The sequence below is a fragment of the Eulemur rufifrons genome, chromosome 26 (genome assembly GCF_041146395.1).
Source record: "Eulemur rufifrons isolate Redbay chromosome 26, OSU_ERuf_1, whole genome shotgun sequence".
NCBI classification, from domain to species: Eukaryota; Metazoa; Chordata; class Mammalia; order Primates; family Lemuridae; genus Eulemur; species Eulemur rufifrons.
The window spans coordinates 5,104,299-5,131,583 of NC_091008.1; the positions used below are offsets into that span (position 1 = coordinate 5,104,299).

Below are 27,285 nucleotides of genomic sequence, written 5' to 3' on the forward strand. Positions count from 1 at the left end.
GAAATCTGATTTTAAGAAAGATATAATTTTTTTTTTTTTTTTTTTTTTTTTTTAAAGAGACAAGGTTTGGCTATGTTGTTGCTCAGGCTGGTTTTGAACTCCTGGGCTCAAGCGATCCTCCTCTCTCGGCCTCCCAAAGTGCTGAGATTACAGGCATGAGCCTCCATGCCCAGCCAATCTCTGAAACTGTTTTCTGAAAATTCTAAAATATAGGCTAATCCGAGGTGACTTACAAAATTTTATTGGCTTTATCCATATTTATTAAAGTAACCCCTAATCTCTTTTTACTCATCCACACCTCAATAGCTTGCTTCCTCATTCTTTGAAAAGATAAAACATTGTTCTGTAGAAACGCTTGGTTTTCTCAACAGAAATGTTATGAAAATTAAACCAAATAGACAGCAAAAAGGAGAGTGTATATCTCTTTAAGAAGTCTTCCCTCATTAGGTCTGCTACTTAATTTCTATTAGTCATGTCCTAATTCCCTGACTTTTTTTTTTTTTAAAGGCTCGGAACACATGGGTTATTGCTTTCTCTATAATTGGGTTCATTGAAAAACGGCAAATTCTATTAGCGGATGGCCATGGTTTTGCCATTGCTCATTTAACAGAGGGAAAGTAGGCGGGAAGGGTTCTTTAGACTTTCTTCTCAAGGAGGCTTATCGTATGTGCTAGAATCCCCACAGCCCCTGTTCCTGGTGACTAAAATAACAGCAACGAGGTGAGGGGCAGCAGGAATAATTACAGCGGTCTACCTCCAGCGCTATTCCTGGGCATCATTAGACCAGATGTCTTGTGAAAAGCCACACAGATACGACTTCAAATCTGGGCTTGTGGGCTGCAAAGTGTGATGAGAGGCTCACTCACCCTCGGTCCCAGAGCTCCAGAGTCCCCTTTGTCTCCACGATCACCCTTTTCCCAAAGAAAAGAGAAAAAAACTCAATTAGTGGTGGTGGCAACAGTCTAGAAATCTATCTCTCAGGTCTACGGATGTATTTGTACCTTACAGCAGCACTTTTAACAAGAACTTCTGAAGTGGAAAACGACCACCGTGTCCACCACCAAAATGGCAAATGCTTTTTTAAGATGCAGCTTGAAGGGAATTAAAATTCCTTTTTCAGATAATAGAGGATCTTGGAACAAAAATATATAGTAACTCTCACTAGGTGGGATCTAAAGCGAGCGGTTTCCATGGCACCCAGAGTAAGCTTTTACCTTTCAGATCGAGGCATGTTCTTCCTGTTATTTGAAGCGATTTGGGGCAAAGGGACAAAGAGCCAAGCAATTGTGCCGTCTGTTCTCGGAGAAGAGAACTATAGATAATTGGGACAGGGGAGGGATGGGGAGCTCATTCCAGGGAGAATTAGGAGAAAAGGGTCACAGGCCCGGCCTCCCTCTGATGATGGCCATCTAAGGAGAGGTCGGTCTGCAGGGACACAGGGGCCTTGAACTCAGACGGTGCTGAAGTGGACAGCAGCCGGAGGAACAGGCTGGCAGGGCTGAAGGTCATGGCCAGAGCAAACTCAGCTCTCTTTCTTTTTTTTTTTTCCCCCTAATGCAATATGAAAAATATCTGAAGTTTTATTTACGGTGTCATTAGCTCACCTGTTGAGACGTCAGGAATAGTCTAAGCCCTCAAAGTTCTCAGAAGTGTAAGTTTGGGGAAGAGATTTGAACCTGTGTAGATTCAAAGATTCTTTAAAACAGCCTCAAATGTATAGAGGCCTTTTCCTATATGGACTTCGAAGCATTTTTATGTGTTTTTCTACATATTCGTATAAACTGGGTAAGGACCGATGAAGATTAGCAGGAAAAAGGATTCTAATTTTTCCCATCCATGTTATGCTAATAACATTGAGTATAACAATTAAATTTGCTATGAATAGAGCATTAATAATCTCTGCTCTCTGTTGTCTTCATTTTGCACCCATTTTTCCACGTTATTAGCTAATAGTGTTTTATTAGCTAATAGCATTTTATGATTCTGCTGACAGTAATATGCTATTGCAGATAATATAAAGAACACGTTAAAGGAAAGAATTTCAATTGGTGGCAAAATTTTAACGCACTGTAGGGAATCTACTAACCTAAAAGCAAAGCATAATTTGAACATTTCTCACAAAGATAGCTAAGGGGTGAAAAATAAGATTATATAATACATAATTTAAATTAACTAAAGTTCTTACTTTCTTCCAAAGAAGCTATTCTTATAAAACAGGAAATGCAACTTCTCTCAAAGCAGAGTCTGAAGCACAAGTATACAGGAAAACAAGCAAGAAGAAACAAACCAAATGTTTGGGGATGTCACAGGGATGAAATCGTTGCAATCCCAGTGTGTGACAGAGTTTAATCTAAAACAGGATTCTCTGTGCAAAAGGCAAAACAGCACAGACCTTGAAGGCCTCAAGTGACATTCAAGTGGTTGCCAGGTTACTGACCTTTGACCCCTTTGGGCCTCTAGCTCCTGGTTCACCTGGTTTCCCCTATTGTAGGAGAACATGAAGACGAGGAAGAGAAAATGGCAGAGGAGATAAGAACAGAAACGTGAAATTAGCAGTGACTCAGAACAATGGAGAAAATGGAAACACTTTATTTTAACTGCCTCCGTATACGGCTCTATATAATGCTGGTTATTACAACATAAACATGAGCCATGGCCATAACATCAGTTCATTCTCTGGTCTCCCCACCGACCTTCATTCCGTTATTATTCTGAAGGCTTCCTTCCCATCAGTGGACGGGAAGAGTTCTGTGACTAATTCTCATTAGGCTCAACTGTGTTTGCATAAATTTCCTCTTCATCAGAGAGGAAATCGTGGACTCTGTCTCTAGGATGGGTTATTAAAATAAAGTGTGACCACATCAGTTTGCAGAAAGTTTAGATGAACAAAGGTTGAACAGTCAAATACATCCTTAGCTCTAATATTTTCAAGGTGTTACACTTCATCAAGTTACCATAGAAACGAACACTGCATTTATTGACCGATTTTCTCAGTAAGTTTTAATACGCGCTGAGTGATAACGTGCTAATACAATAGCACTTCTCCCTTTATGTTTGGAGGTGTTATTAAATTTGCTCACCCAACAGAGTAGATTAAACAGGGTAAGTTGAATTTTAAAAATCTCTTTTGCAAAGAACGAATTGGTGTGCTTGTCAATAAACTGTTTGTGATGTGGCCTATTTTTATACCTGTTGAGAAATTTAATTTTAGTTTTCCATGTTCTAAAGCAAGTGATACACATTTGCACATCAAAGACTGTTACTTTCCAAGTTAAGAACAACTGACCTTTGGTCCAGGGACTCCGGGCTCCCCCCGCTCACCTCTCCCAGGAGGCCCTGCCTCCCCGCGTTCTCCCTGTCACAAAGCGCAAAACAGGTGAGTGGCAGCCCCCCCAGCCGGTCCTTGTAGATTAATAAATGAGTTGAATGAAATCAAAGAAAGCAGGAAGTTACTTTGTATTTACCAACTACCCAGAACCGTGGGCACCAAGAATACAGCAGGACATAAAACAGAGTTTTAGATGGCACCACACATCTTTCTTAATTATGATCCCTCATAATTAGTTTATATTTTAAGTCTGAATTTAGTGGTATAGATCCAGACCGTCTATACAACCAGAAAATAGTAGTGTTCAGCTCAAAGAGTTGTAAACAATAATGGCTTTGCCATCATGATACTGAACTCATGTTAAGGTAGGCAATTCAGATGACCATGAACTGCAAAATACCGTGGGGGGATGGGGAGGCATGGACAATGTATATAGCCTGATCTTTTGTACCCCCATAATGAGCTGAAAAACAAACAAAAAATAAAAAAAAATAAAAAATAAAAAAAAATAAAATGAATTTCCTACCCACATCCCTTCTCGTGGAAATATGAAACAGGTACAGAACATTCCTTAGTTTTACCGGGTTTCAGAGCAGTGTCTGTTATAAAGGTAAATCACGCTAGGGTCTTCGTAAGAGTAATTAATGCTGACTCTACGGCTCTACATCTGGATCTTTTTGTGAAACTGCAGAATAGTTTAAAATCGGTTAACTAAAGAGAAGATATTTTGGGATGAACTCCACTCTCCATGGCCTGTGTTTCTTCCACCTTCTCTTATGCAGCAAACAACATGCCACAGACGTCTGCAGATCTGGTCCCTGCCTGGTCCCCCACACTGACCGGTTCTCCCTCTCTTGGCCATTGTCCCTGACCCTGAACAAATACGTCAGTTCTCACGGTGACAGGGAACGCTCATTGTTCCCTTGCTTGCTCTCTCTTCTCATTCCAGAAAGGCATTTCGTGTGTGAATCTGCTCAGGCTAACACCGGCATCCCTCGTATTTTGTTAATAAGCCTGACAGCTCATTAGGTGAGGAAGAAACTTCTTAAGAAAACAACAATTTTGCATCATTCCACCAAGTTTCGGTCCACCTTAGGCCACACATAGTTTCCGTTTACTAGGATTAGGGTTATTGTCACTTGACCAGCGGAAACGAGTATGCTTCTGTCAGAACAGATCATGAACACATTTCTCTAACACTTGGAAATCGTCCCTGGCTTATTGCTGGTGAATGCAAGACACACTGAGGCAAAGACTGCTATGGTTTAAAAATAAAAGAATGTAATTTGATACCATTTTGCCCCTTCTTTGATTCACGAGCCTGTCCTGAGTAAAGTTCCAGCATCAGAGCTGTGGCTTTTTATGTCTTACTGGGTAGATGAAAAGAGAGAGAACCATGGGTCTGACCGTGTTTACAGCAACGTGTTTTTTTTTTTCCACAGCAGCATCTACATTTTGCTCGTAGGGTCCTCTCTGGGGTTGCCAAGTAAAGATTGTGAGATGGTTTTCATTATAGAATATTTCTGCAGACGTTATTCAGGGTGGATCCTTCTGGGATGAGGCACTTAGGAATCTCTATGACTTCAATACTTGCCTTTGAAATATAGGGAGTAATGGGAAAAGTAATAATGTCTGATTTACAAGTGTCATAAAATTGGTGATGAGGGGCAGGAGTTAATGAGTGTTTTTCTCTGCTTCTCAGAACTCCCCTACTTCTTCACATGGCCAGGAGGCTAACAACATCGTATCAGTTTAGGGGCAATCTGGGAGACAGCCGGAACCACTAACATATTCCACCATCCTGCTGCCTTGCCTGAGGCTTTCTAGAATCACCTTTGCATTGCTCTATTTAGTAGTGTCCCATTCGAAGTGTCAGTAACGGGTGGATTGAGCTGCTTTCGTTCTCTTTTCGGCAAAAATATCCGATCGCTTAAATAACTGAGTTACTCCACGTTTCTTTCAATGAACTAAACATAGAAGACAAACATTTCACGAAAAAAGGAAGGAAAAATGGTTTCCACTTACTTTTGTTCCTGGTAACCCTGGCAAGCCGGGTTCTCCTTGGGGACCAATGAAACCTGGTTCTCCCTTTAAAAAGATGGGCATACGAGATGATTATTCTACAGTCAACAAACAGATAAAGCTAAACTCATTTCCTTCCACTAGGATTTCACTTTCTTGATTGTATACAGCCTTCTGGCTGAGATCCAGTTATGGACCATAAAATAGATCAGAATCGGTTTTGATCAGCGGAAACACTTTGAACAAAATGTTGAAGAAGCTTTAGAAAGTGAAAGTGAGAAACTAACCAGATAAATGTCTTTACAAGTTCCTTTCTCACCTGTCGTCCTGTGTTTCTCACCACTTACCACGTTAAGGGACACTGTGTTTGGGTGGATATGGTAGGTGGCCCCTGAGAGGGGGCCCTTGTGTAATCCCCTCCCCTCGAGTGCGGACTGGATCTACTGACTCACATCTAAAGGCAGAAGTGATGGGATGGCACTTCCAAGTCTAAGGTGTAAAAAGACTGTGGCTTCCATTTTGGGGACCCTTTCTTGTCCCCTCTGACTTGGATCATTTGCTTGGAAGAAGCCAGCTGCCACGCTGTGTGCAGCCCCATGGAGAATCCCACATTGTCGAGCCTGATGGGTGAGAACCCCTGCACTGGCAGCCAAGTGAGACAGAAATGTGGGTAACCTTGGGACTCAATCCACGTGACTGGCGACTGAACTGAGGTCAGTCTTGTGAGACTGAGCCCTTAGACCTGTGGAGTCTGACACCAAGCAGGGCAGTTAGTTAGTGTCAGAACAGGATGGTGTCAGAGAATCAGAGAGTTAGAGCATTGGTTTTGGAAAAGACACCACATATTTGATGGGAGAAAATACCTGAGACCAGTGTTCATACAATGTAAGGGTTTAACTACTTGAAATCTATGACAAAATTTCAAAGCAAAAATCATAATGGCTCTATTCCCATATATCCTGTTTTTTTTCCTCCCTCTTGGATTATTTCTGGAGCAGTTGTTAATGTTGTTTGATATATTTGATTTCTTCTAAGGCAGCGGTATTTCAACCTTTGTTTCATGATACTTGGAGTTGAGCAGGAAGGAACAGAGAGAATGTTTTACAAGATGTGCTAAAATGTCATAAAATATTTTTCAAACAAGTGAATTTTCAGAATATGTTACATAAAACCTTGGGTATTGGGTGGGGAACAAAAGGATATCACCACCACAAAACATATCATACTGATCTATAACTCAAACAGATTTACCTCTAGCTTTGGTGCTCATGAGACTGATTTAAGAAAAAAAAGGTGGGGGTGGGGAATGAATGCTTTAGGTTTATTGCTTGTGAACTTTCTCTAACTGTCTATTCTGTCTACCCAACACCCTTACACCTAATGGAAAGGAGAATCTGAAAATATAATTTTGGTTGGATCTCTTAATGGTCTAAAATGAACATCTGAATTATATTCAGAGAAATCAATGATGACTGTTCTACTTCTAGTAAAAGAATTTAACTTCTTATTTCATAAATAAAAAATTGTAAGGAATACATTAACATGTAAAATATTTCTCCCAATAAAATTATATATACAAATAAATAAATGTTCCCTCCCCACTTTCAAGAGAGATGCCGTTAAAGTCAATGTGTATCATTGGTAACAGCTTAGTGTCATGGAAATGCAACGTAAGTTAATACGTCGAAAGTTTACAGGTAGACAAGAACTCTTGCATATCTTCAAGTAGAAATAAAAGGAGCTCACGTTTATTTAGCAAATCAAATAGAAGCACCATTAAAACATACTAATAAAAGAGAAGAAAAAACAGTAAATGTTGCAAAAACACATTTCTTATTCAGGTTAGTGTTTAGTTTATAAAAAAAAAGAAACATGCAGGTGTGTTATTCACAAACAAATGAGGCTTTGTGATCTCGGGAGCCAGACAAAAACATTTTTTCTTCCTTTTTTAATAGAACGTATTATTAAATTCCTTTTAGTAACTGTATAGAAAATTTTTTTAAACAGAATGTTCAGGGGGAATTTTTTAATTTTATTTATTAAGTTTCTATTTTATTTATTATTTATTTATTTTATTTTACTTATTAGCAATACATTTGACAGTCTCAACAATGTTAGCACTATTAATATTGGCTAATTTTAAATGCTTTGAGTATGATTATTTGTACCTGATCATGCCACTCTAAGAAAACATCTACCATATCTATACATTCTGACATACTTTTTTTTTTTTTTTTTTTGAGACAGAGTCTCACTTTATTGCCCAGGCTAGAGTGAGTGCCGTGGCGTCAGCCTCGCTCACAGCAACCTCAAACTCCTGGGCTCGAGTGATCCTCCTGTCTCAGTCTATCGAGTAGCCGGGACTACAGGCATGCGCCACCATGCCCAGCTAATATTTTCTATATATTTTTAGTTGTCCAGTTGATTTCTTTCTATTTTTAGTAGAGATGGGGTCTCGCTCTTGCTCAGGCTGGTCTCGAACTCCTGACCTTGAGCGATCCTCCCGCCTCGGCCTCCCAGAGTGCTAGGATTACAGGCGTGAGCCACCTCGCCTGGCCCTGACATACTTTTTATTTCAATTTATTCAAGGAGAAAAATAACATACTTAACTTTAGGATCGGATCACAGCTTTATGTTTATTTACTTCCAGAGTTCTCAATCACTTTAGAGACATTATTTCCATCCTCTCTGTATCTTGGCAGGGTGGGGAGGAGATAATTATCGGTTTCTTTTCTCTCTCAGCCCTCAGAAACAATTGCTGAAGTCCACAAGGCATGGATATATCTACTTGCAGTCTTGAGCTAGCTGGGCTGATTTTTACCTTGTTAAGCTTATACCAGAGGTTCTCAAAGTGTGTTCTAGGGCCCCCTGGGGATCTCCAGACCTTTTCAGGGAGTCTGTAAGGTCAAACTATTTTCATAACATAAAGACATTATTTGCTTTTTTTACTTTCATTCCCTCTTGAGTGCACAGAGCATGAAAAATTCATTATATGGTTCCAGATTGTACACTGTACCTAACCCCTTGGAAACTACCATGTGTGGAGTTTGGGGTAGGATCAAAGAAGAAGATCAATAATTATCTGAATAGGCTACTAAAATAACCTTCCTCTGTCCAATTACATATCTGTATGAGGCTGGTTTTTCTTCATATAGTTTAATCAAAACAACAAATGGCAACATATTGAATGCAGAAGCAGATATGAGAAACTTTCTACTAAGCCAGACATTAAAGAGATTTGACAATCCCCCCCAAAAAGTATAACAATGTCACTTTTCTTGCTCAACTTTTTAAATCTTGTCTTTACCAAAAAACAATTATAGTTCATAAAACATACTATTTAACTTGTAATCGACTTTAAAAATTTTCTCAGTTTTAATTTCTGATATAGAAATGTCAGTAGATATAACCTATGTAAACAAAAGCCCTTTCAATCTTAATTTCTAGGAGTGTAAAGGGATTATGAGACCAAAATGCTCAAGAACTGCTGGTACAAAAATGCAGAATTGTGTTGAAGGCTCACGTTGCAAGCCGGAGTCCTGAGTGCCAAATGATGGAAGATTCTGGCATTGTTGAGGGGTGGCTTAGAGAAGACTTAACATTAGAAAACGCAAGCAAAGCACTTAGCACTCTCCCAATAAAGTGTGTGCAATATGCTTGCTATTATTGTTTCCCATATCTTATAGACTTGAGAAAATATTAACTATCATTAATATTTTTATTATTAGTAGTAGTATTATAATCTCTAACTGGTAATACACAAGGTGACTTCTAGTCACCTTTCAACCTGCCTGGGGCTACATTCAATATTTCTTCAACTTCTTTTAAGAAGTAACCCTAAATTTTCTCATGTGAATATATCATTATTTTATGATATCTATCTTCCAGGGCAGTTAGGATCACAAAACCAAAAGAGGTTTAAAACATACAAACGGTGTAAGATAGAGATGTGTCAGGTTTCCCAAGAATGAATTTTCTTCCTTTAAGGAAGGAAAAGAAGAAAGTGGTCACACCTATTAAATTTCCCTAAATAAATTAACCCTTTAAAAAAAGCCCTACTTCTTTGAGAAGGACTGATACACAGTTTAAAGGTTCTAGAATCTCCTAAAATGTCTAGGAGAAAGGCAATCACGACAACCTAAAGTTATAGAAATACTTTCTTGTGATAAAAAAGCAAGTGGCTATTCGTCACAATTCTTGTCAACCAGGATAGAGGAAAGAGACTGGGTCGGGGGAAAGGCAGGGGTATGCAGCAAAACACTTCTAGAAAATCATCTTTGGAGTAATCAGACTACAAAAAAACAAGCTTATATAAGTTTTCAGGGCAACAAACAGGAGAAATAACTATTTACAGTGGAATATAGAATGATTCTCCCAGCTGTTTTACATTTTTAATTTTCTTTAATCAATGGGAAATGGGTGAATGCGAAATTGAAAATTATTCACACTTATTTGTCTGAGGAGACAAAGAGGGGGAGGAAGTTTGAACTATAATGGAATTAAGCTCTTACAGTACTTTTAATAAAGGAAAAAATAAATCCAGAAGTTTCTTTTCGCCGTTTTTTTCTTTTTTTTACTAGGCAATTACCTGAATTAGAAAATCCAAATCATAACTTCCAGGAGCTGCTTTGGGAATATTATGGGATGTAAAGCAGAGACCCCTGGGAAGGGCGGGTGCTGGCTGTCAGAGAAACGTGGATTTGAACAGCAAACAGTAGGTAAAATGGCTCTACCAACAAGGGGAGACAATGAAATAGGACATTTCCTGAAACTATTAACCTTTTAAGTTAATGATCTGTTAGTGCTTTTTAAAGAAAATAACAAAAATGTCTAAGAAAAATGGGGGAAAGGCAAAGATTTTAAACATCTAGTTTTCCAAATATACCAGGGCACCAGCAAACGGCATAAGAATGAGTTGAGAAGAGCACCATGGATTTCAGAGTTACTCTATTTTTCTCTAAAATTTCACATATCTATTTCTTCTCTCGTGTCATATATATCCATTCCACGTTCTCCAGCCTTCTATCTACTCAGCACTGCCTCAAGTTAGGCAGCATTTTAGGTTTTCACTTTTGTTACCAGTGAGAACACCAAGATGACAAAGTCCACCGGTTTGCTCAGCTGGCAGCCAACGCCGAGTCTTACAATCAGTCATTGCTTGCAAAGTGAGTGCCCAGCTAAAAAGACAGGGAAAAGAAAAAAGAAAGAAGAGAAGGATAGGAAAAGAAAGCAGGGAGGGAAGGAGAGAGAGGGAGGAAGACAAGAGGAAGAGGAAGAATGGAGAGGAACGGGTGTCTAAGAAGTTTCTGTTGCCTTCTCCATTACCACGACAGTTAAATCCAGATTTCATCTGTTATCTTTGTTTTGTCTTATGTTGTTTTATTTCCACTGATTCTGGAAATCTCCAAACTAGATTTACTCTTGATACAAACAGAAAAATCTAAACAATGTATTATTTACCCCTTAAAATAGGTACGGTACTGTGATTTAATCAAAGCCCGGGGATAAGAATACAACACTATTTATCAGAGCCCTTAATATAATCCAAAATTTTAATCACTAGAACATAATTAATAGCTGGCACCTTATTCTGCTCCCCAAGCCACATGCTAACCAGCTACTAAATGGGCTGTCACAGAAGTAGCTCAGCTCTGCTCGTGGACTGTAAGATGGACTAACGCAGCATTGAACTTCAAAATGAAGGAAAATTTGCTCTAATTTTCTGGCCTTTGCCTGGATATTGCATCTGATTTCTCCCTAAGTTGTTTCATGAATTTTATCCTTTGGTTATCCTTAAGATTAGTTAGCTCATCATCAATGAGTTAAAAAACAGTTCTCAATACTAAGACGATAATATATTTTCCTGTGTTGAGCTGGTGGAAAAGACGAGTAGCTTTGGTTTTGGCAACTATACTGGGGTTCAGGTAGGACAGAAGGAATGCTATTAATTCAGGGTAAAGCACTATATAGGCTTGGAAGCAGCAGCCAGCAGACCGGTCTGAAAATCTGACATAGGTTGCTAATTTGAACAAAAGCTTAGAACAGCCAGAGCACATAAAGATACAGAATCAAGCCTAAGGAGAAAAACTATAGCTGAAATCAGAAGTGTAGCTTCACCTGACCAGCTATAGAAGGCCTCATGGTCTCACATTGATCTTTCCAACTATAGTTAACCATCAGGGCAGCCACTCAATCTTACAGTGTTCCACTCAATGGACATAAGCCACCATAACTAGAATCCTATGTACTATATTTGAAAATCATCCTCTTTTTATACCAAACAAAAAGTTCTATCATTGATTAGGGTGTCAGTATTAAGTCAGTCTCTCTCTCCCCCCTCCCTTTTACCTTTTCTTTCATAAATTGGCAACATGTACACATAAAAATAAACACAGAAGATTTAGCTATAGAAAAGTGGGTCCTACTCATCCTATATAAGATACAAGGAAGACACCTTAAAGATAAGATTTTTGACTGAAGCTACTTTTCTTCTGCTCATTTGCTATTATTTGTAAAAAATTTAAATAGTCTACTGAGATATCAGCTTAAATTCTGTCTTTTGGCCAAAAATCAAAAAACTAACACATAAAATGACCACACAAACAACTACCATCTCTAGTAATCACAAGAGTAAAAAAAAAAATTGGCAAGGCAAAGCTGGGAAATTCCTTAGGAACATGACATTTCTGAAATCTAGCAATGACCACCAAAGGTCTCATTAAGTCTTTTTTTTTTTTTTTTTTTTTTTTTTTTGAGACAGAGTCTCACTCTGTTGCCTGGGCTAGAGTGAGTGCCGTGGCATCAGCCTAGCTCACAGCAACCTCAAACTCCTGGGCTCAAGCGATCCTCCTGCCTCAGCCTCCCGAGTAGCTGGGACTACAGGCATGTGCCACCATGCCCGGCTAATTTTTTCTATATATATATTTTTAGCTGTCCATATAATTTCTTTCTATTTTTAGTAGAGACGGGGTCTTGCTCTTGCTCAGGCTGGCCTGGAACTCCTGAGCTCAAACGATCCGCCCACCTCGGCCTCCCAGAGTGCTAGGATTGCAGGCGTGAGCCACCGCGCTCAGCCAAGTCTTAAAAATCTATATTAAATCTTGACTGATTTTTCTTCCAACCCACATTTAATGCATAGCAAGAAAGTATTTCAGATGACCTTATTTTATCTTCTCAGTGGTCACTGGACCAGTCCACTGAACACTCTTCTGTCAAATTTACATAATGATGAGAAGAGTCAACAAACACTTACATGGGATTATTATTCAAGATAAGAAAACAAGAGACAGCTTCATTTACACAGACATGGCTGGCTCGCCAGGTGTTTCCCTATAAAAGTCGGAATATACCATGCATTAAATGAATGGTGGCCAGAAAGTCCTAACTGATTAGCTCTGGTCCACGGAAAAATCTCTGGTTTTTCATTCATTGCCATTTGCTTTATTTGTATAAGTCAATATCAATTAAAGGAGTAAAAATTATTATATTTTTAGCCTGTCTAAAAAAAAATCTCTAATATACCGCTCAAAGCAAGTCATATTTTCCACTATATTTATTATCCCCAAGCAGATCCAATTTTCATTGCCCAATAAATAGTACAACAGGGCTTAAAAAAAACGTGCTGATTTGCCTGGGTGCTAAAAGCATCACAAATAATTTTGATTAATGTGTCTTGACACTGAATGCATTAGCCATACAATATTCCTATTGCTTGAAGGCTAATTAGAATTCAAGTCAGCATGATACCTGCTTTTGAGGATTACAGCAAGAACATTTGCTGTAAGAAGAATTTCCAGGCAGCCAGTTTTGGTAATGATTGATTTGTAAAATTATAGAGGTGGAAAAAAGAATGAGAAAGTAGAGTCTACCCCCAAAACACTTATTTCCCTTAAGGATCAAATTTGAGTATAAATTAAACATCTCGGTGGCTCTCATGAAAATCAACTACAATAGCAGGTTTATTTAAAATCCAGAAAACATACCTTTCTGATTTTTTTTTTTCTTAACAGGATTACATCATGAAAGCACATTCGTTGTATTTATTGGAGGTTTCATTATGGTTGCTAAAAATCTCTGAGTTCTGGTTGTATGAGTTTCCTAATTGGGCTCAAATTACTCAACTTCTCAGATGGACCTTGTGCAAGCAGGAAATAATTATAAGTAACAATAACACAATGTTATTCTTTCAATCAGTATTTCTCCTTTTTCTTTTTCTCTTTTAGGAATTCATTTCACATCCTATGCTACTTCCAAAAGTTTTCCTCTGCTATTTTTAAAATGAGATTTGATGTTCCTAAGGAAGGAACCTCATCTCTAGTGGATTTAGAAGATAAGTCCCTATTACATTACAGAACACTATACCTAATCCTAAGAATGCCAAAGTAAATGTTTCTGCCACCTGTAAAAGTTAGTCTTCATATGATTTAGTGTCAAGGATGATTTCATATGACGAGGTATAAAGAGTTAGTGACTGTCTCGTACCCTCCCAGTCCTCAGTTCTTGATCTGAATGTCAAATTTTCAGTAATGTGGAAGCCAGAACAAAAACCTCAAGCTTTGGAGCAAGCTATCCTGTGAAAATTTCTTTGTCATCTCAGTGATTTGATGTAATTGTTACCCTACTATGTCTCCCTTATTCCACTATTTTTTTCTAATTGACTTTGTGAATTATGGTGAGAGAAACTGGTGGTATATACTGGAAGGAGAAAAGAAAGCACTGAAAATCTATATTCATGAAAAATGTATTGGGTTAGGCAATGCTGACAGGGGCCTGGAGAATTTCCATCATTACACGTCAAGTTTTCTTTTTGCTTTTCCCGGGAACAGTGTCAGGCAGGAGAACTTCAACAGTGCCATGTCTTACGCCCAGAAAATTGTGCTTGTTCATCCTTTGTGTCTGAAATACATTTGGGTGATAGGAAAGGGGTATAGTGTGATGTCATGCTTCAAGAAAAAGCACGTGATCTTACTGCTCTTAAAGATAACGTTCACCCATCACTGCAAAGGAGTCTTCAGAATTTACATTATTAACCTGTAGAGCATAAATGCCTTTATGTTCTCTAGGTTAAAATTACTCACATGAGGAAACAGAGAACAGGTGCGTAACCGACGTTTCCAATATTCTGAGCTGCCCCAGGAGAAAGAAATAACAATAGCCAAAATTTATATAGCATTTAGTATATGCTTGGCAGTATTTTAAGAGTTGTACATATATTAATTCATTTAACTCTCATAACAACCCTCTGACTTATGTTCGGTGATGATTCCCACTTTATGGGGAAACTGAGGCACAGAGAAGTTACAGGACTTGCCCCGTATCCCTGCACTGATGAGGAGTAGAGCACACTGGTGGCCTGTCCTGAAGTCACTGTCTTATACTGCTTAAATACTAGGGCAATGCGACTGTGGAAAGGGGTAAGTAATGTATTTACATTCTTCAAAATAAGTATAGAGAGCGATATTAAAAAAATAGGAACTTAGAGTCTTATCCTTTTATGTGATATCCAAAAAGCTGGTTATAATAATTTTTGCCCATTAAAAATATTTGAAGACTTGTTTAAAAAACTAATTTTCCGAGTTCAAATCTTATTCCAGAAGATCAATGTCTGCATGGTACATTGTACATAATTTAATTTTCCCAGTTGAACATCTTGACACTATATGAACCATGAATGCACGAAATAGGAATTCCAAATGTCTTCCATATGGTCAGAGGGCTTTGGAATACTTCTGCAAGGAAGCTTATGAGTAGTTTGAAATTGTTATGCCTGTTCTTAGTGACTTTTACTATGTATGCCTAAGGTATTAGCACTCTTCTCTGAGTGGGACCCTGAGGTGACAGATAGATGAGTCTGCTGTCTGTATTTAGGTACTTTGCTCATTTCCTGAGCGCTAAGGAAAGCATGTGGATGCTCATTAAGTTTCCGACCATTCCCCGAGAGCAACAGGTGGTGAACCAAAGCTTCCCTGGTATGTCATGGCTGGTTTCCTCAAAGTCTTGGAAACAGCGGATGGCATCCGCGTGCTCTCTGCAGCACCAGCAGATAAGACGGAGGGGAACGGCAGCAGGAAGTATTTCCAAAGCGTAAACACACACTCGAGTCTAGGAAGTTATGACTGATGTTCCTGCCCCCATGCATTCTTATCCATACATGGTGGCTCTGGCTCTTAAATATCGTTACTCATTCACACTACGAAACCATGGCTACCTAGTGGAAGGAAGGTAAATTAAAGGAATAAAGAACATTTCAAGTGAATGAAACTACGTCATAAAATTATCAACTCTTAAGTCTACATTTATAAATATCCAATGACTACTAATTGACTGGGATATGTCTTCAAATTGTCTCCTTTTCAAAATTAATTATTTATAGTGATTACCTATTACATTTTAAGGAAAGCATGCCTCCTGTATCCGGAATTAGAGGGGGAAGACAAAGCTTATTAAACTAAAAATAGAACCTCTGATAAAAATCAAATACCGGATAGTTACCCAACAGCACTTGACAGTTACACAGAAAAATATTTCTAGTGAAATGACGAAAAGGGTTTTTGTCAATTGATAGCTTCTTTTCACTATAGTTACCAGTCAGGGATAGAAAAACAAAAGAAAATATCAGAGCTAAATGACCTTGACAGATACATCTGGCAATTTCCTATGACTCTAAGAATAAAAGCATTTACGAGAGGTGGCAAATCACTAACATCCTTCCCAATTTGAGAAATTTCCCAACATTTAGACTGGTCCACAGATGACCAGGCAGATGTCAAGGGCCCGGTGGGATATTTTTCATGGTGGAGGACATAAGATTAAAGTAAGATATTGATAACATAGACTAGCAATTGAAATCTTTTTTTTTTTTTTTTTTTTTGCTTTGGAGAGAAAGAACTGATTCCTTCATGCTGTTGTACTTTGTACTAAGAAAGTGTGTCAAGCTCCGGAGAAGGAACAACTGGATTTCAAAGCACTGAGGTTCCTGTAGGACGAGCTGGCGCTGGCGGCACAGCCCTGCTAACCTAGAAGCATTTGCTGCAGGAATCTCTGTCCCAGCCCTTCCAGACACCCCTCCTTTTAAATGCCTCCCCACTTATTTCTAACGCTACCAGTTTCTTTTAAATTAACGCTGAATATGATTTTCTTACATCTGTTCTAAAATTTTACGATCTTCCAATCATTTGTAAAAAGTTATCCCTTTTCTTAACGTGTGAAAGTTACTAAGGAACGGCCGTAAATTAACTCTCCAATTTGAAATCATGTTTTAATTTATGAAGCAATTCCTGCTAAATATCAAATGATTAGAAAGTGACTTGGACTCATTAGCAAACTGTTGCCATGGAGTGTACTTTTTCACCAAAGCAGCCAAAGACTAAAAATATGCTCAATGGACATATCTGAACTTTTATGATACTAATCTGGAAACATCAAACAAAAAGCCAGACAAAAAATTTCTGAGTGCCAACCTGAAAGACATCGTTTTTTGTGTTTAATAATTATATCAAATATACTCTTAAAATATTTTCTAGGATACCATATGATCTCTGAGAACTCAATAACCTAACATTTTTATTCTAAAATCATACTATTTCATATATCTCCCACTCTAAGTAGAACCTTCATAAAACAGACAACACTGGCAGTAGAGATATTAATTTTAGAATAGACTAATACAAGATAGAGACTGATCCAAAACTTTGTAAGATGAGAAAAATGTAAGGACAAATGTATTTGTATAATGTTATCCTATCAAATAGTTCTAGAATATATAAAAAAATTAAAAAATAAGAAGCTGATTTTAAAGGAGGAACTACAGCTAAGGCAGTATAACTTTAAGTCTTTTTAGATGCCATGTAAAATTTTTTTAACATTTTAAAGTGGTTTTTAAATCATTTAAAACAATGTTTCCAAACTAAGCTTTAGGCAATTATTTCAAAAGACAGTTACAAAGTCTATGGGAACAGTATATGTGTTGGGTCAAAATATCTTAGTAATATGATTTGTACTTTGCAGTGAGAGTTACTGAGAGGAAGTGGAAGCACAAACGCTTTAGAGGGATTATTTTAATGAGTGAATCACAAAAACAGCTGCCTAAACCTTAGATTTATGGGGAGGTTAAGACTCTAATTCTGGTCAAAATCTGATAGTAGCTTAAGAATAAAATTAAAATGTGAAGGTAAAGAAACATTCTAGACTTCAAAGAATTCTTAGAACTTCAAATGAAGTGGCATTTACACCTATTTAAGGGGCATAGTAAGTTTAATACCAGAAGATACAGTTCAAATACCTATGGCAAACTTTAGCAATATCTGTACTTCATTTTTAATTAAAAAATTTAGTCGGTTAAGATGGTTGGAGAATATTTAAAGAACAGCACTATATTTTTAGTTTTCATTTTTTCCTGTTTTCCTTTGAGTTGAGTGACTCTCATAACTACAGTTCCATGAAACCAAGACTGTCCGTGCAGTATTTACCTTTATCCCCGGAAGTCCAGGAAGCCCGGGAAGCCCTGGTTCACCCTACACAGGAAAATCACATAGCATTATAGAATGATATTCACTCAGTCACAGATCTGGAGAAACACATGGCAAATGTTCCCAGCTTAATACGTTCTGCATATATAAATATTTTTTAAAAACTGTCTACAGTTTTGTGAAATTATATAATTCAGTCAACTCTTGATTCAGGAATTGGTTGACCACTTTGAAGATTTTTCAGAATTTTCTCCCTCTTCCTGACAGTTCCCTGCTCATTGGCATCTCTAACAAAAGGCAAGAAAGAGGAGTAAAAGGAGAAAAAACCTCCCGTATTTTTTATTCCTTCTGTAAATGATTTGTTGGGGAGGCTGAAGCGATTGGCCGAACTGAGGATTATGTGTGCATTTCAGCAATGCTTCCTGCACCTCGGATAATAATCAAGAGTTGGCTGGACGAACAGATGGTCACATCAAAACAACATAGGTTAAAAATCTTGCTCACTTAAAAGTGTAGTAAGCTTTCCTTTCCATTCCTGAGTGATGAGAAGATAAATAAACGGTTAAGATTATACTTAACCCCAGCCTGTATTTCTGACAATTGTTGAGTCTGGGCAACCCTGCTTAGCAGCTTAGGGTTAATGGTACCCCGCAGCTGTTCCTGAATACAGGTTTGAGATTAACTGGTACATTTTGGGTGAGCGCATTGGAGTCAAGCTTAACCTTCTCATTTTCACAGAATTGTCTACATTATTTTAAGCACAAAGATTGATGACCAGAGGTTATATTGCTTAGAAAATCTCCTGAATTCTACTAAAAAAGTATAAAGGAATCTCAGGAAAAAATAAAAAGTCCTCTCTGTGTTGGACTGAAGTGACTATTATTTTGGAAATAACATTTAGAGGTAAAAGGGTCAGACCATTTCATGATGGTCAGTCAGTGAGACAACTATACCACAGGGTGTTCCAAAAGTCTCCATACAAAGGAAATGGTCTGTAAAATTTTGTAATTAATATTTTGTAAATAAAGGTACATTTAGCTACAATTTCCATTTTCCCTCTGTCTGGCGACTTTTGGGATACCCTGTATAGTGAAAGAGACAGAAGCATCAAGCTAATAATGAAACGGTCAAAGATAGTATTTCTTTTAATCTAAATGCTTCAATAATCCTCATTCCAAGGAAAATCTACTAAGAACAACCAGACATTCCATCCTTAATACTATTACTTTCAGATTATGAAGAGCTATAATTTGCTCTGGTTTGATCACAGAATGATTTCTGATGCTATTAAGCTGTTTGATATACCAAAAAAAGTACAATGACTTTCTTGATGATTTATGTCAAAAGTACTTCAGGAATGCAAAAGAAAAACTACTCTGTCTGAAACTATATAAATGAAAGTTTGCATTGTGAATGATAAGACTAAAATGAGATTAAGCCAGAGAAGAAAGGATAATTATTAAGAACTTGTTATTCTATTAAAAGAATACTTGTCCGAGTATGTTAAATTTTACCTAGCTATAACATTATACATTTGATTTTTTCTTTCCCTTTCACCCTTTAATCAATAAATTTAATAAGATGTAGTAAAAAGGGCGTGTAGGCATATTTTACTGAAAATTCTCTTTTACTTTTAAAAAATATATAAGGCTCTTGAAAACAGTAAGTTGCAGCAGAATATACAACCAACAAAAGTAAAACATATTGATGACAAATCTATTGTTTTGTATTGTTTTAGAGAAGTCTCCCAAAACTCATTTTGGAGACATCCTATTTGAAACATTAATGGAGACATATAGGTCCTAACATTATTTTCCAACAGGAGTTCTCATCACACCTTTCCCTGCCACCAAATTAAAAGATCGTATCACTACTTTAAAGAAAGATATTTATACACCCCCCCATGTTTTCCAACAATGAGAATGATCTAAAGATATTAAGAAATATTTTATACTGTAGACTGAATTCTTGCAGAGGCTTTGAGCATTTAGCTTTTCCCTACATCGTATGTGTATGTATATATATATGTGTGTTAGGTCACAAATATTTTTTTTTTTTTTTGAGACAGGTTCTTGCTCTATTGCCAGGGCTAAAGTGCTGTGGCGTCAGCCTCGCTCACAGCAACCTCAAACTCCTGGGCTCAGTGATCCTCCTGCCTCAGCCTCCCGAGTAGCTGGGACTACAGGCATGGGCCATCACATTGGTCCATAAATGTATTTTTCAGTGAACAAATCTTTCAGAAATTCGTATTTTATAATCTTGAATTTTTATAAATTTTATCTTCCCAAATTTATCTTTACTTAATGTAGTAGCTCACATAATGAAAGATTATAATACATGTCATGTTACCCTTTGTGGAACACCTCAACATCTTTAGGAAGACTTTTCTACTGATATAAATTCTCTATCTTTATACCAGGAAAGCGTATCTTCTAATTAGGAGATAGTTTTTCAGGTAAGTTCTCTGTTCTGGCCCATCCTTAGCTCAGGGACTTCTATGAGTTGCGTTCTTGGCCAGGCACAGCTGGCAGGTCAGATGTGGGTCGTAATTAAGAGTTGGCTTGTCATCTCATTCAAAGAGTACTTGTCCAAGCAGACTAAACTTTACACAGATATATATTCTTTTGATTTTTATTTCTTTCCTTTCCACTCTTCACTTTCCATTGGGGGAGACCTTCAAAACCAGGATCCTGCTTCCCTCTCACATCCCTGCTACAGACCTTGTTCTCTTAGAGAGAGTTCAATAGTGAGGGTCCTTTCTGATGGGGGATCAGGTAATTTTACTCCTTTAAAATGAAAAAATATATATATATTTTAAAAAGATACGGGGGAGTTAGAAAGGAAAGCATTAGGCGATGAAACACAATACCTATTTTATAAATCTATACACCCTATAAGCATACACATGCTTTCTAACTCACATATGAATCACATACTCTACTGTTGAGGCTATAAAAGAAAGAAAATCCAATGAAATCATCACTACGTTATGAATATTACTTTAGATATCAAACATTGATGCTGGAAAAGACTACCCAGTGGAAAGCTAAGCAATGAGCGTTTTGCTGTGTCATTATACTCTGTACTTTTCTGGAGTGGCCCTAACATAGGAGGGTAAGTGCCAATGAACTCACAGCACAGTTCTGCAATGGTGAGAAAAATGTCATGGAAGATCTCTCGAATTGATCCTGTACTCAGTTCAGTTTGTCATTTTTCTAGTCTACAGAAGCAGCAGGCAAGGAAATACTTTACTTTTAAATCAATGTTGGGATAAGTATCGCCAAATCCCAATATTAGACAAAGGAAGTCACATGTTGTGGGCAAGTGAGATTGTGTTCAAGGGTAGAAGCTGGCATAAATATTAATGAAAAAAGATGGCATTCATGTCAGGGCACATATTTATTCAGATGGGCTGTAAGCTTCTAATGAATCCACCCCTTCTCTCAATATAATTTGAAAATGATTTTTAATGAAATGTAAAAGAAGTCCAATGTTTCCATGTGTAAACCTATGTATAATACTTCCAGAATGAGGCCGGGCGCGGTGGCTCACGCCTGTAATCCTAGCACTCTGGGAGGCCGAGGCGGGTGGATCGCTCGAGGTCAGGAGTTCGAGACCAGCCTGAGCAAGAGTGAGACCCCGTCTCTACTAAAAATAGAAAGAAATTATATGGACAACTAAAATATATATATATATACAAAAAATTAGCCGGGCATGGTGACACATGCCTGTAGTCCCAGTTACTCGGGAGGCTGAGGCAGTAGGATCGCTTAAGCCCAGGAGTTTGAGGTTGCTGTGAGCTAGACTGACGCCACGGCACTCACTCTAGCCCGGGCAACAGAGTGAGACTCTGTCTCAAAAAAAAAAAAAAAAAAATACTTCCAGAATGAGTCTAAACTGTATTTCTAAATAATCATCATGATAAGGCAATGTTTACTAAACAATTGAAAATTCATTTGGATATTCCACTCTGAAAACAGTGGAAATTCTACGAGATTATAGCAAATTTGTTTTGGTTTGTTTTTTAGAGCCAAAACAGTCTTGCAGACTTTTTTTTTTTTTTGCAAGTCACAGATTTCGAGAGCAGTTTAAACTTAGCCTTTAAAATTTACAGACTAAGGGACTTAAAATTAGATTATCAAGAAGATTAGTTGCTTTCTCAAACCAATGCAGACCATGTGTCTCCAACTATATCACTAATTCCATATTTCTTAAATGAAGAATCAGTAGGAAATGTGAGAAATTAAATAGCAAAATTTGCAGAGTTTTTCTGGGCTCTTTAGAAAAGCCTTAACTTTATTGGAAACTGGCCTGCTGCGTCATCACTCGTAGACTTTTAGTTTCAAGAGAAAAATGTTAAAAGAATGTTGAAAGACTTTCTCAAAAATTATGTCCATCCTAAGTATTTAAGACAAAGCAATGATCCTCTCAATGATTTCAAGAAGGTGGGAATATTATTTTACTGTGTCTTAAGGTTCTAAACTACTCTCATGGCATTTATTCGTTCTTGCCCTTTCTGCTAATGAGGTGACTTCTATTTTTCTATTCATGCTTTTGTCTATAATACCAGCTATTGCTAGACAAAGGCGGAGTCATAATCTTAAGAGATTTGGCCCAATGTGGCATTCACATTTACTTGTTGGCTACAATACATCTGCTACCATTTGTTTCCTGCCTCAGACTCAATGAGAATATGAATCGAAACATATTCAGTGCATGTCTTCTAATTTATTTAGGAAGTGAAGCACAAATTATAAAAATATTAATACATCCACAGATTGGTTAGTTAAAGTGGTATGGCTAATGTCTCTAGTTAAAATTTAGCTTATTAACAAATTTAGTTTCTATAATGTAACACTCATGGCACAGTTAGATATGATTCACATAAAAATTATCAGTAGGGAAGCATTTTCAATGAAAGAAAAAGGAATCTAATTTTTAAAGACCTGCCCATCATTCTCTACTAAGACAGCTTAGCAAATATTCATTCCATATCTTCTTAAAGTAACATGCAGATTATCTTTAAGCATGCAACGTAAGTTGGCGTTCCAACCCAACTGATGTTTGTTAGTTTCAAACAGCTAAGTATATGCAGACTTACATTCACAAAGCATCATTTTACATATACCAAGTTTGCATATTTTGCTACGGTCAACTTTAAGAACTTCTAAAATGCAAAACAACCAATAACACCTGTACGCACAGCATGAAAACTGCATCATTTTGCAACAACTGGTTTCATATTATGCAGTAGCCAATAGATATAAAATGGTGATTAGGATACAGTAAGAACATACTAGAGAAAGAGACATGATTACCTTTTGCCCCGGACGCCCAGATTCTCCAGGTTCTCCCTGGCCAAAGAAAACCAAAGATGAAAAGGACAGTCTTACAAGAGTTTTCCAAAACCCTTAGGCCTCTGGGCACTTTCACAGGGATGGCTCAGCCTCCTTCCCGATCCACACATTTTATTCACTTTATTTGGTTACTGTACATCTCACTAGACACAGGAAAATCTTTTGCTGTGAATATACCTATAGCTCACATATAAATCCACATTTCCATAAAAACCAATCAGAAAGGGAAAAGGAGGCAAGACCTCTTATTTAGACCCTCATCAGATTCCCCACAGCTACCTCCTGCTGTGTTTGGAAGCTGATTACCACAGGAGAATAGGAACAGAGTTATAACCATCAAAGTTGGTAAAAGGGAAGAGACAGGGGAAGCCTATAAAAACCAAAACTGTGACTCTTGGGGCACTAGTATTTGCAAAGTTATAGTTACCTTAATTCCTGCAGCAGATGATCCAGGGTCACCCTAAAACAAAACCCATGAGAGATTATGCCACAAGTTATGAGAGCAGGAAACATCGCAAACACCCAGAAAGCCATTACCAACACGGGTACTCAAAGGGACCCATGACTAATGGCCCTGGCTACACTCCGGAACACTTCGTACCAGGATGTCAGCTGTTAAGATATCAACAATTTCCAAGATAAACAATGTACTTCCTAAAAACATGAGTGTACTTCAAATGCAAAATACATAAGAACTACATTTCTTGAAAAAAATATGTAAAAGTATATATATGTGAATCTCTTTCCTTGATACAGTGCTAAAAATGCATTATGAAGCAATAAATTATAATTTCGGGATCTGGAACTTTTGGTTTTCTTTATTCTGGAATTTATTAATGTCATTAGCTATCATTTACTGGGAGCTCCCTGACCCTTTGGGTCTTCAGCAAGTCAAGGTTCAACAGATGAAGTCAAAGGTTAATGATGTCGAGCTGGAAAAAGCCACGCAGCAGATCCGTTTGTTTTCCTCCTAAAGCACTGTCACAGCTACGAGCGGCACGTTTTTCCCAGCTTTGTACTTTATTTCATTGCAACTCGGTCGCTGGGAAGCTACAGGATGACGGATGACTGGCGGGGCAGGGGGACGCGTGTGAGCTCGGGGAGAAAGTCTTGAGACAGAATCTGGTTTTAAAAAGGCACAGTGATCCACCCAGACTTCGTAGAGGGTGACAACATTCTGAAGCAAGTAGGTTACAAATACGCAGACAGGGACCGGTGAGGAAAAGACTGTGCCGGGGATGTTGCTTATTTCTGAAACGAAGCCAGCAAAGGGCCTCAATTTTCAAGTTCGTTTTAGGCCCGTCTGTGCCATGAACATGCTAGAAGGAAAAAGAAAAGGTCATTTGAGACTGTCAAGAAAATAGAAACAGCCACAGGAGGACGGCATATATTGGGATTTCCTCAGCTGTCTCATCCGTACAAATGCTCGCGTCCAGGAGGTCTGGGGGTCGATTTCCTCCTTCTGGATTCCAGAAACCGCTCATCCATCTTCGTTAGGGACAGACATCAGGCCTCGGGCCCCTGCGCCTGGGGCACTTGCCCCCCTCGCTCAATTCCTCTCCCCTCGTGCCAGCCCTGGCATCTTCTCTGTCCTCTGCTCTCAGCCGACGTGGCTTTGCCACCAAGCACCCTTCACTGCCCAGCCTGGACGTCCGTCCCTGTCACACACATCTTGCCACGCAGCATCGTGCCATGTCCTGGGTGCCATCGCTCAATCTCTGTCCTCCCTTAGACAGCCAGCTGCACGGGAGCAGATTCTGCGTCTACTTTTACGCCTACAATACATGCTCCACACATATATGGTGGATGAATGGACAAATCTCATCAACAACTTTTAAACAGGTCAGCAGTCAAAGATCAAAATGAAAAAACCTTTCGGAAGGAAAAAAAAAAAAAAGCAGCTGAGGAAGGAGGAGGAAATAGTAAATTAGCTTGTTGAGGAAGCAGATATCTTTGTGAGTTCCTTTGACATCTGTAATTGCTATTACCCAAGGAAAAAAATTACAACGGGACTCCACATAAAGAAGAGGACCCCAAGTACTGTCTTGCTGTAGAATGATGTTGGTTTCTCTTCCCAGTCATTAACATTCAATTGAGTGCCAAATGGGAAGCAACATAAATGTGGCTAATAAAATAATACTTATTCTGTCTGTACTAAAGCCTGAAAGCCATCAATGCCAATGAATCGGGTTTGCAATATTTGGCACAATAAGACCTTTGAAGTCATTAAAAGTACTTTTGACTCTGCAAAGTTCCTTCTTTTATCTTATTTATACTTCATAAAACTTCTGGGAGATAGGGCAGATATTCCTATTTCCATTTAATGAGTAAATTGAAGCAACTAGAGGTCAAGTAAGTTTTGGGCATTCTAAATTCTACTGGCTGTTCTTTTTATTGAAATAAGAAAATAATTATTGGCTTACTTCATTTTGACAATAGGACATACAGGTTATAGTAAGCTTATAAATAAAAGAAAGTGGCTCGTATTAACTGTAGTTAAAAAATTTTTTTCAGTGTTTGCATGAAAAGTGGTTAGAGAATCCACTGATGAGAATACAGACTAGATTTAGTTCTCTCATAGAAAGTGGATGGACAGAAAAAGACAGTTTCCTGAAAGGCCAATTTACTTGTGGAAATCTGAGCAGTTTCATTTGATGGACAACGAAGCGTGATATTTTTATTTTCTTTTTAAAGATTTAGCACTGTGAAATCTCGAGGAATTTTTATAACTTTTAAGTGGCGAGGCAACTGCTGGAAGACATTTGTAAGTCAAACATTTTAAAGGATAATGCTGCAAGCAGTGGGATTAAAACAGTGTCTGTTTATAATCCTCCTTCCTCCCACAGTGGAAATGAATCCTGGATTCAAGTGGGGGGAAAGACCCCGACTACGCCTTAGGTATACTCATAGCTTCATAAGTCGGTTGGTTTGGAACTAGAAGTCTCCATGGGATAAGTCATAGATGTGGGCATACTGTGAGAAGATATTTGAGATAAATGAACATATGAAGCAAATGTGGTGACATTTCTATCATTTATTAACTCATCCAAAAAATATTTATCGCGTGCCAATTATGTGCAAGGTGTGGATGCAGGGAGGGGTGCTGGAGCTTGGGAGACAACAGTGAGCAATGCTGTTACACCCCTGCCCTTATCCTGCACGTGAAATAATCATTTCCTAATATGTGCAGCACAAAAATATTCTCAATTAAAAGCATGAAAGATTCTGTTTTTCTTTCTTTCCTTTTTTTTGAAATCTGGGATACGAAGAGACTGTCATGTTTGGGAAATTCTGTGTTATTCTATATACGTGTAAGACATGATAATAAATAAATGCATGGTACGGAGAAAATGTTCTAGCATTGAATGAAAATGAGAAACAGTTTAAAATAAAATTTTTAAAAAGATTGTTCATTCAATAAATATTTATTACCTTCTAACTATGTGTCAGGAACTGGGACTGGTACTGGGCATAGAACAGTCTGGCACCGTACAGTTTTTTGTTTATTTGTTTGTTTTTTCTTTTTCAGTGAGCTGGATGTCCAAGTAAACAAGGAATCATTACAGCAAACCCTGATGAGGGTTAGGATAGGGATTATAAACAGTGCTGTGGGATATATAGCAAGTGACCTAACCAATCCTGAGGGGACTGAAAGGCTGTCCAAGAGAAATGACTTATAAATTAAGTTTCATTTATTTTTATTTTTAATTATTATGGGTACACCATAGTTGTATATCTCACAGGGGATATGTGATGCTTTGATACAGGCATACAATGTGAATTTGTGAACCAAAGAATGAATGAGATTAGAAAGTGGAGAAGTGGAGGTGAGGAGTTTGGGGAAGGAGGACAGAGAGCAAGAGTGTTCCAAGCTAAGGGAATAACGTGCTCCCACAGAGACAGGCCTTCAGGTGTGATTTTAGGAAAAGAAGACAATTTGTTTGGTGGCTCCAAATATGGTGTGGCTTCTGAAAAGGCTCAGAGGATGCAAATCAAAGATGCTATGCAGATACAGAATAAAAAGGCAGCTTATGCATAGACATTCAAACGGGGGGAGCCAAAAAAAAAAAAAAAAAGGAAGACAGACAGGTAATGCCAGGAAAGTGAAGGT

The 27,285-nt window shown here is 38.0% G+C and overlaps 1 protein-coding gene across 1 annotated transcript in view; it reads right to left on the minus strand.

The window, feature by feature from the left end:
* COL25A1 (collagen type XXV alpha 1 chain) overlaps window positions 1-27,285 on the minus strand; it is a 351,459-nt gene that overhangs the window by 39,131 nt on the left and 285,043 nt on the right. Inside the window, exons 16-22 of the mRNA XM_069459052.1 lie at window positions 23,602-23,634; window positions 23,136-23,171; window positions 17,818-17,862; window positions 5,354-5,416; window positions 3,287-3,355; window positions 2,438-2,482; window positions 867-911 (exon numbers count right to left, since the gene is read on the minus strand). Coding sequence (XP_069315153.1) covers window positions 867-911; window positions 2,438-2,482; window positions 3,287-3,355; window positions 5,354-5,416; window positions 17,818-17,862; window positions 23,136-23,171; window positions 23,602-23,634 — 336 coding nt within the window. The remainder of the gene's footprint in view (window positions 1-866; window positions 912-2,437; window positions 2,483-3,286; window positions 3,356-5,353; window positions 5,417-17,817; window positions 17,863-23,135; window positions 23,172-23,601; window positions 23,635-27,285) is intronic.